Source organism: Sebastes fasciatus, unplaced genomic scaffold, assembly GCF_043250625.1.
Source record: "Sebastes fasciatus isolate fSebFas1 unplaced genomic scaffold, fSebFas1.pri Scaffold_69, whole genome shotgun sequence".
Taxonomy (NCBI): domain Eukaryota; kingdom Metazoa; phylum Chordata; class Actinopteri; order Perciformes; family Sebastidae; genus Sebastes; species Sebastes fasciatus.
In genome coordinates this window covers 12,501-23,624 of record NW_027428257.1, presented here as the reverse complement: position 1 = coordinate 23,624, position 11,124 = coordinate 12,501, and the positions used below count along the sequence as shown (strand labels likewise).

The window sequence follows — 11,124 nt, the reverse complement described above, 5'->3', positions numbered from 1 at the left end:
GGGTCATTTAATGGTGGTTTAAATGGTCATTTAATGGTGGTTTAAAGGGTCATTTAATGGTGGTTTAATGTCATTTAAAGGGTGATTTAATGTCGTTTAATGGTGGTTTAAAGGGTCATTTAATGGTGGTTTAATGTCATTTAAAGGGTCATTTAATGTCATTTAATGGTGGTTTAAATGGTCATTTAATGTCGTTTAATGTCATTTAAAGGGTCATTTAATGTCGTTTAATGTCATTTAAAGGGTCATTTAATGTCGTTTAATGGTGGTTTAAAGGGTCATTTAATGGTGGTTTAATGTCATTTAAAGGGTGATTTAATGTCGTTTAATGGTGGTTTAAAGGGTCATTTAATGGTGGTTTAATGTCATTTAAAGGGTCATTTAATGTCATTTAATGGTGGTTTAAATGGTCATTTAATGGTGGTTTAATGTCATTTAAAGGGTCATTTAATGTCGTTTAATGTCATTTAAAGGGTCATTTAATGTCATTTAATGTCATTTAAAGGGTCATTTAATGTCGTTTAATGTCATTTAAAGGGTCATTTAATGTCGTTTAATGTCATTTAAAGGGTCATTTAATGTCGTTTAATGTCATTTAAAGGGTCATTTAATGTCGTTTAATGTCATTTAAAGGGTCATTTAATGTCGTTTAATGGTGGTTTAAAGGGTCATTTAATGGTGGTTTAAAGGGTCATTTAATGGTGGTTTAATGTCATTTAAAGGGTGATTTAATGTCGTTTAATGGTGGTTTAAAGGGTCATTTAATGGTGGTTTAATGTCATTTAAAGGGTCATTTAATGTCGTTTAATGGTGGTTTAAAGGGTCATTTAATGGTTTGTTTAAATGGTCATTTAATGGTTGTTTAAAGGGTCATTTAATGGTGGTTTAAAGGGTCATTTAATGGTGGTTTAATGTCATTTAAAGGGTGATTTAATGTCGTTTAATGGTGGTTTAAAGGGTCATTTAATGGTGGTTTAAAGGGTCATTTAATGGTGGTTTAAATGGTCATTTAATGGTGGTTTAAAGGGTCATTTAATGGTGGTTTAAATGGTCATTTAATGGTTGTTTAAAGGGTCATTTAATGGTGGTTTAAAGGGTCATTTAATGGTGGTTTAAAGGGTCATTTAATGGTGGTTTAAAGGGTCATTTAATGGTGGTTTAATGTCATTTAAAGGGTCATTTAATGTCGTTTAATCGTGGTTTAAAGGGTCATTTAATGGTGGTTTAATGTCATTTAAAGGGTCATTTAATGTCGTTTAATGGTGGTTTAAAGGGTCATTTAATGGTGGTTTAATGTCATTTAAAGGGTCATTTAATGTCATTTAATGGTGGTTTAAATGGTCATTTAATGGTGGTTTGAAGGGATGTTACAGCATCTTTATCTTTATGGAAGGTTGACGTTGAGGAAAAGAGACAACGAGAGTTTGAACATCAGTTTGTTTAATGAACATCTTCAGTCATCAGAAACATTCTGATTCATTCAATAAATAACCCCAAACACAGAAAACATGCACGATGATGAATCCCACAGCTGCACCGGACCATCTGAATCCACTGAATGACGTCAATAATAGATCCAATATTTCATATTTTAATCAATCAGATCAGAAATTAAGAGTCTTCTTACTAAATTATGTTGAGATATAAAACTAGTGGGCTCTTTAACATGATGTCAAAGAAACTGGATCCTGAGTTGAGGGTTCATCCTTTCACTTTAGAAACAACAGTTTGACATTAATTCACAAAACAAAGTCCCCTCGCTGTGTTGTTGGAGCTTTCAGCCACATCTCATGGCCTTCATCGGCAGACAGAGTTGGGAATGGTTTAGTTTGATATCACGTGACACAAAAGTGCATCAATCCTGGGGACCATGAAGGAAGTGACACACCTCACGCACGTAGGGATGTGTTTTGGCGTAGCAGTAGCGGTGGTAACAGTAGTCATGGTAACGGCGGTGGAGGTAGGGCTGCCTCAGTAGTCGTCGCAGCGGTATGTGTTGGGGTAGGCGTAGTGGTGGTAACAGTAGTCATGGTAACGGCGGTGGAGGTAGGGCTGCCTCAGTAGTCGTCGCAGCGGTACGTGCTGGGGTAGGCGTAGCGGTGGTAACAGTAGTCATGGTAACGGCGGTGGAGGTAGGGCTGCCTCAGTAGTCGTCGCAGCGGTATGTGCTGGGGTAGGCGTAGTGGTGGTAACAGTAGTCATGGTAACGGCGGTGGAGGTAGGGCTGCCTCAGTAGTCGTCGTAGCGGTACGTGCTGGGGTAGGCGTAGTGGTGGTAACAGTAGTCATGGTGACGGCGGTGGAGGTAGGGCTGCCTCAGTAGTCGTCGTAGCGGTACGTGCTTGGGTAGGCGTAGCGGTAGTCGTAGCCGTCGGCCCGCTCTGTTTTGGTCTGCAGCGGTTCGGGCTGAAACGACAGTGACTTGATGACGCCACCCGACTCCTCCATCACCTTCACCTCGGTGGAGTACGAAGAGGAGGAGGTGTCGTCCATCAGAGAGGAGCAGCCGGGGAGGCCTGGAGGTTTCGGGGGAGCACAGGTCTGGTAGGACGGGAGGCCGGCGGGCAGTTTAGGACATGTCTGGTAGGACGGGAGCGCCGCCGGAGGCTTCGGACAGGGCTGATAGGAGACCTGAGGAGGAAAGGGACGGGTATAAATGTGACAGGAAGCAGTAAGCTTTAAGCCCCGCCCCTCTAAGATACTGTTGCTACACCTGTCAGCTGTCCAATCTACCAAAACACATGTACCCAGATACCCAGATACCCAGATACCCATATACCCAGATACCCAGATACCAATATACCCAGATACCAAGATACCCAGATAACCAGATACTCAGATACCAAGATACACAGATACCAGGATACCCAGATACAAAGATACCAAGATACCCAGATACCAAGATACCCAGATAACCAGATACCCAGATACCAAGATACCCAGATACCAAGATACCCAGATACCCACATACCCAGATACCAAGATACCCAGATACCAAGATACCCAGATACCCAGATACCCAGATACCCAGATACCAAGATACACAGATACCCAGATACCCAGATACAAAGATACCAAGATACCCAGATACCAAGATACCCAGATAACCAGATACCCAGATACCCAGATACCCACATACCCAGATACCCAGATACCCAGATACCAAGATACCCAGATAACCAGATAACCAGATACCCAGATACCAAGATACCCAGATACCAAGATACCCAGATAACCAGATACCCAGATACCAAGATACACAGATACTCAGATACCCAGATACCCAGATACCAAGATACCTAGATAACCAGATACCCAGATACTCAGATACAAAGATACCAAGATACAAAGATACCCAGATACAAAGATACCAAGATACCAAGATACCAAGATACACAGATACCCAGATACCCAGATACAAAGATAACAAGATACCAAGATACCAAGATACCCAGATACCAAGATACCAAGATACACAGATACCCAGATACCCAGATACAAAGATACCAAGATACCAAGATACCAAGATACCCAGATACCAAGATACCCAGATACCCACATACCCAGATACCAAGATATCCAGATACAAAGATACCAAGATACCCAGATACCAAGATACCCAGATACCAAGATACCAAGATACACAGATACCCAGATACCCAGATACAAAGATACCCAGATACCAAGATACCCAGATACCCAGATACAAAGATACCCAGATACCCAGATACCAAGATACCCAGATACAAAGATACCCAGATACCCAGATACCAAGATACCCAGATACAAAGATACCCAGATACCCAGATACCAAGATACAAAGATACCCAGATACCCAGATACCCAGATACAAAGATACCAAGATACCCAGATACCCACATACCCAGATACCACGATACCCAGATACCAAGATACCCAGATACCCAGATACAAAGATACCAAGATACCAAGATACCCAGATACCCAGATACCAAGATACCCAGATACCCAGATACCCAGATACCCAGATACCCACATACCCAGATACCAAGATACCCAGATACCAAGATACCCAGATACAAAGATACCAAGATACCAAGATACCCAGATACAAAGATACCAAGATACCAAGATACAAAGATACCAAGATACCAAGATACCCAGATACCAAGATACCCAGATACAAAGATACCAAGATACCAAGATACCCAGATACAAAGATACCAAGATACCAAGATACCAAGATACCAAGATACCCAGATACCCAGATACCCAGATACCCAGATACCAAGATACCCAGATACCCAGATACCCAAATACCCAGATACTCAGATACCCAGATACCAAGATACCCAGATACCCAGATACCAAGATACCCAGATACTCAGATACCCAGATACTCAGATACCCAGATACCCAGATACCCAGATACTCAGATACCCAGATACCCAGATACCCACATACCCAGATACCCACATACCCAGATACCCAGATACCCACATACCCAGATACCCAGATACCCAGATACCCAGATACCAAGATACCCAGATACTCAGATACCCAGATACCAAGATACCCAGATACCCAGATACCCAGATACCCAGATACCAAGATACCCAGATACCCAGATACCCAGATACCAAGATACCAAGATACCAAGATACCAAGATACCCAGTGACCAAGATACCCACATACCCAGATACCAAGATACCCAGATACCCAGATACCCAGATACCAAGATACAAAGATACCCAGATACCCACATACCCACATACCCAGATACCAAGATACCCAGATACAAAGATACCCAGATACAAAGATACCCAGATACCAAGATACCCAGATACTCAGATACCCAGATACCAAGATACCCAGATACCCAGATACACAGATACCCAGATACCCAGATACCCACGTACCCAGATACCCAGATACCAAGATACCCAGATACTCAAATACCCAGATACCAAGATACCCAGATACCCAGATACCCAGATACCAAGATACCAAGATACCCAGATACCCAGATACCCAGATACCAAGATACCCAGATACCCAGATACACAGATACCCAGATACCCAGATACAAAGATACCAAGATACCAAGATACCAAGATACCCAGATACCAAGATACCCACATACCCAGATACCAAGATACCCAGATACCCAGATACCAAGATACAAAGATACCCAGATACCCACATACCCACATACCCACATACCCAGATACCAAGATACCCAGATACAAAGATACCCAGATACAAAGATACCCAGATACCAAGATACCCAGATACTCAGATACCCAGATACCAAGATACCCAGATACCCAGATACCCAGATACCCAGATACCCAGATACCCAGATACCCATATACCCAGATACCAAGATACCCAGATACAAAGATACCCAGATACAAAGATACCCAGATACCAAGATACCCAGATACCCAGATACCCAGATACCCAGATACCCAGATACCCAGATACTCAGATACCCAGATACCCACATACCCAAATACCCAGATACCCAGATACCCAGATACCCAGATACTCAGATACCCAGATACCCAGATACCAAGATACCAAGATACCAAGATACCCAGATACCCAGATACCCAGATACCCAGATACTCAGATACCCAGATACCCAGATACCAAGATACCAAGATACCCAGATACCCAGATACTCAGATAACCAGATACCCAGATACCCAGATACTCAGATACCCAGATACCCAGATACCAAGATACCAAGATACCCAGATACCCAGATACCCAGATACCCAGATACTCAGATACCCAGATACCCAGATACCAAGATACCAAGATACCAAGATACCCAGATACCCAGATACCCAGATAACCAGATACCCAGATACCAAGATACCCAGATACCCAGATACCCAGATACCCAGATACCCAGATACCCAGATACCCAGATACCCACATACCCAGATAAGATCCTTTCTATAATGAACAGACCTTAAAGGACCAGTACGTAACCTCCACGCTGTACTTCCTGATGAATTCTACTCACCTTGGTTGTCGTGGTGATGATGGTCTGCAGTGCGGCGGGGGACACCGGGGCGTTGCTGGGGTAACGGCAGGGGTACTCTGCGCTGTAGTAGTGGTGGTTGTCACCGTAGGGGGCGGAGTTCTTCAGCAGCTCCTTCCAGCCTGCAGGAGACTTAGTCTGGGGGTCGAAGGAGGAGCAGGGGGAGGAGAGAGGAGCCGATGAAGACGTGGAGGAAGAGGAGGAACCCAGGACCGGAGCCACCCTGAAACACAAACCAGAACCTTTAGACCCGTCAAGGTCTGGTTGGATCAGATCCTGCTTAAACTGGTATGGTCTAGATTAGACCTGTTCACACTGTCACTGCTTCTGGTCTAGACCTGCTCGGTCTGCCACATGGTCTCAGGATCTAGTTTACACTTTACAGACTGTCAGGATCTCATTTAAACCTTCGTTGACTATCCAGATTCAGTTTAAACGAGTTTAAAGAAGCCGGATCTGGTTTAGACCTGGTCTAGAGTATGTGCGAGGCTGACCTGGGGTCACAGAGGTCAGACGCCATGGGATACGAAGGCGAGGTCAGGTATCCTTGGAACTCGTAGCCGGGCCGGCCCATGTAGAGCCTGGGATTGGCTGGTTTCTGTAGTGTGGGCGGGGCCTCTCCTAGTGCATTGTGGGGGTTGTAGTAGGGCTCGGGACTCTGGAATGCTGGGTAATGCTGCGGGAAGTTCGGCTCGATGAAGGAGATTCTGTCCGATGGGTCCATGCAGGAGAGGAGGGCGGGACCCAGAGCCTGAAACAGGAAACAACAAATCAACTAATCAGCAAACAATAAACAATAAACAACGTCAACCAACAGCTTGTTGTTGTTGTTGTTGTTGTTGTTGTTGTTGTTGTTGTTGTTGTCAACCTGCGTCTCGATGAGTCGTCTCTTCGGTGTGAACGGCGGCGAGCTGACTCGTCTCTTCACGGAACTTCTTCTGGCTTCAGTCTCAGACTTGGACTCTGGTCTGGGATGATCATGGACCCCTTTAGCCTGGAGGACCACAACAACAGAACATATAATAACAGACTGTTTGGATCTGGTTTAATCCAGTCAAAACCTCTTTAGTCTGGTTATGTTTTCTAGATCTGGTTTAGACCCGTTTACACTGACAGAATCTGGTTTATACCAGTCAAAATCGTATTCTAAAACTGTTTAGACTCCCAAGATCTGGTTTAGACTGTTTTTAGACTGCCTAGTCTTGGTTTGGACCTACTTAGATATCCAGGATCTGGTTTAGTCACAATCTAGTTTAAACCTGCTCAAACTGTCAGGACTTTACGGTTTAGACCTGCGTAGACCAAACCTGGTTCAGATCTAGTCAGCTGTCCAAGTCCTGGTTTATGGTCCAGGATCAGCTACATCCTTTAGCCCAGTTAGCATGTTTAGCATGTTAGCCTGTGAATCAGTGGAGGGTAAAGACCTGGAAGAAGATGGCCTTCCCATCGACTCTCCAGAAGTTGGTGACGGGGTAACCGCTGTGGCCGCGACACGGCAGCAGCTCCAGAGTGGCGCTGCAGGTCGGACACAGCTTCTCTGGAACACAAAGAGTCCGGTCAGGTGACAGGCGGACGCAGGTGCAGCGTACCTGAGCAGGTTCTGGTGTGGCTTACTTTGCTGTTTCTGCCGGGCTTTGTCGCAGATGGCGGGGCGGAGCTGCAGCCGGGAGCCGTCGGGCAGCGTGCAGCCTCGGGAACACACCACCACGCCCAAACACGACTTCTTCAGGATCTGACAGTTGTGGTTGTTGGTGTTCCTCATCGCCCAGCCGGAGAGATGCCTCTGAGCGTTCTTATCTTCAGCTAACCGCAAACCGGAGAGGACAAACTGTCATGTCCATCTTCAAAGTGGTCCCTTGACCTCTGACCTCCAGATCAGTGAATGTAAATGGGTTCTATGGGTACCCACGAGTCTCCCCTTTACAGACATGCCCACTTTATGATCATCACATGCAGTTTGGGGCAAGTCATAGTCAAGTCAGCACACTGACACACTGACAGCTGTTGTTGCCTGTTGGGCTGCAGTTTGCCATGTTATGATTGGAGCATATTGTTTTATGCTAAATGCAGAACCTGTGAGGGTTTCTGGATCAATATCTGTCATTGATCTGTGTTGTTCATTGATTTACAATAATAAATATATACATACATTTACATAAAGCAGCATATTTGTCCACTCCCATGTTGATAAGAGGATTAAATACTGGACTGATCTCCCTTTAAGGTTCATTTAGAACAGATAAAACATGTGTGATTAATTAGTGATTAACTGTTGTCATTGATTGACGGCTCTAATCATAACACCATCTGTTGAAATGTTTATATCAATCATCAATAACATTGATCATGAAGACGCTGGTTTAATCTGTAACTTTATGAGTTTAATGTTTCTCACCGCTGTAGATGAACCGAACGTAACCGTCTGTCCACTCCTGGAACGGGTCGAACTGCTTCGTGTCCTGCAGACAGACAGACAGACAGACAGACAGACAGACAGACAGACAGGTAGAGAGACAGACAGGTAGTTAGCGTCCTGGTTGGTGCATTAATAACAGAGAACTTTAGTGTTTCTGTCTGTTAGACTGAACATGAAGCTGTAGTGTATATTATATTATATTATATTATATTATATTATATTATAGTATATTATATTATATTATATTATAGTATATTATATTATATTATAGTATATTATATTATATAATATTATATTATATAATATTATATTATATTATAGTATATTATATTATATAATATTATATCATATTATATTATATTATATTATAGTATAGTATAGTATATTATATTATATTATATTATATTATATTATAGTATAGTATATTATATTATATAATATTATATCATATTATATTATATTATATTATAGTATATTATATTATATTATATTATATTATAGTATATTATATTATATTATATTATATTATATTATATTATAGTATATTATATTATATTATATTATATTATATTATATTATATTATAGTATAGTATATTATATTATATAATATTATATCATATTATATTATATTATATTATAGTATATTATATTATATTATATTATATTATATTATATTATATTATAGTATATTATATTATATTATATTATATTATATTATATTATATTATAGTATAGTATATTATATTATATTATATTATATTCTAGTATATTATATTATATTATATTATATTATAGTATATTATAGTATATTATATTATATTACATTATATTATATTATATTATATTATATTCTAGTATATTATATTATATTATATTATATTATATTATAGTATATTATATTATATTATATTATAGTATATTATATTATAGTATATTATATTATATTATATTATATTATATTATAGTATATTATATATACTGTAGAGGTGTGTTGGTGTAAAATCAATCAGAGATATTGATCAGTGAGAGAGCTGACTGTGGATCAGCTGGACCTGAGAAACTCGGCTTGTTTTGGTTTCACTGAAAACAAAAATATAAAAACCAGTTTTTACTGTTTGAGCAACAACAGAGAGACGAGCTGCTGAGTCAGCTGTCAGCTGCTGCACACAACACAACCATCAGGTAACCTTCAGGTAACCTTCAGGAAACCTTCAGGAAACCATCAGCTAACCTTCAGGTAACCTTCAGGAAACCTACAGGAAACCATCAGCTAACCTTCAGGAAACCATCAGGAAACCATCAGTCTGATTCTGTGGAGGTCTTTAAATCTAAACTCAAAACCTCCCGTCTGTCCCTTCCTCTGGAATAACCTCCCTATAGACATCAGACGGTCTGATTCTGTAGATTCGGTTTAAATCCAAACTTAAAACCATCTTCTTCCGACATTCTTTTCTCCGGGTGCTCAGGTTTCCTCCCACAGAAATCTGGTCCTGTGTCTAGGTTCCATGGAGGAGAGGAGGTCGTGTTGCTCTAGTTCTATCTATCTGGCGTGGAGAGGAGGTTGTGTTGCTCTGGCTCTATCTATCTGGCGTGGAGAGGAAGTTGTGTTGCTCTTGTTCTATCTATCTGGCGTGGAGAGGAGGTCGTGTTGCTCTGGCTCTATCTATCTGGCGTAGAGGGGAGGTCGTGTTGCGGAGGTCGTGTTGCTCTGGCTATATCTATCTGGCGTGGAGAGGAGGTCGTGTTGCTCTGGCTCTATCTATCTGGCGTGGAGAGGAGGTTGTGTTGCTCTGGCTCTATCTATCTGGCATGGAGAGGAGGTTGTGTTGCTCTGGCTCTATCTATCTGGCGGGGAGAGGAGGTCGTGTTGCTCTGGCTCTATCTATCTGGCGTGGAGAGGAGGTTGTGTTGCTCTGGCTCTATCTATCTGGCGTGGAGAGGAGGTTGTGTTGCTCTTGTTCTATCTATCTGGCGTGGAGAGGAGGTCGTGTTGCTCTGGCTATATCTATCTGGCGTGGAGAGGAGGTTGTGTTGCTCTGGCTATATCTATCTGGCGTGGAGAGGAGGTTGTGTTGCTCTGGCTATATCTATCTGGCGTGGAGAGGAGGTTGTGTTGCTCTGGCTATATCTATCTGGCATGGAGGGGAGGTCGTGTTGCGGAGGTCGTGTTGCTCTGGCTATATCTATCTGGCGTGGAGAGGAGGTTGTGTTGCTCTGGCTATATCTATCTGGCGTGGAGAGGAGGTTGTGTTGCTCTGGCTATATCTATCTGGCATGGAGGGGAGGTCGTGTTGCGGAGGTCGTGTTGCTCTGGCTATATCTATCTGGCGTGGAGAGGAGGTCGTGTTGCGGAGGTCGTGTTGCTCTGGCTCTTTCTATCTGCCGTGGAGAGGAGGTCGTGTTGCTCTGGATCCGTCTCTTCATATCCGTTCACGTTATTTGTATTAATTCTTGTGTATGTTGTATTTTCAGGATGTCGTTCCTCCGTACCCACGACGTATACTTCCTGTCTGTCCGTCCTGATAAAGGGTCCCTCCTCTGTTCCTCTTCTTCAGCTTTCTAACAGTTCAAAGGTTTTTATAGGTTCAGACGGCGTCGTGTCCTCATTCATTCACTGATTGATTGATTAATTAATTGATTGATTGATTGATTGATTGATTGATTGACTGATTG

At 42.2% G+C, this 11,124-nt stretch overlaps 1 protein-coding gene across 2 annotated transcripts in view; it reads right to left on the bottom strand.

The window, feature by feature from the left end:
- Positions 1–1,423: 1,423 nt before the first annotated feature.
- gcm2 (glial cells missing transcription factor 2) overlaps positions 1,424–11,124 on the bottom strand; it is a 22,196-nt gene continuing 12,495 nt past the window's right edge. The window contains exons 2-9 of one of the 2 annotated variants that reach the window (XR_012593184.1): positions 8,430–8,493; positions 7,649–7,837; positions 7,459–7,571; positions 6,903–7,028; positions 6,529–6,785; positions 6,017–6,257; positions 2,252–2,630; positions 1,424–2,082 (exon numbers count right to left, since the gene is read on the bottom strand). Coding sequence is in view for 1 of the 2 variants with exons in the window: in XM_074628619.1 (XP_074484720.1) it covers positions 2,144–2,168; positions 2,338–2,630; positions 6,017–6,257; positions 6,529–6,785; positions 6,903–7,028; positions 7,459–7,571; positions 7,649–7,837; positions 8,430–8,493 (1,308 nt within the window). In the remaining variant the exon portion in view is untranslated. Of the gene's footprint in view, positions 2,169–2,251; positions 2,631–6,016; positions 6,258–6,528; positions 6,786–6,902; positions 7,029–7,458; positions 7,572–7,648; positions 7,838–8,429; positions 8,494–11,124 lie in introns of both variants that reach the window. The other variant, XM_074628619.1, reaches the window with a different exon arrangement.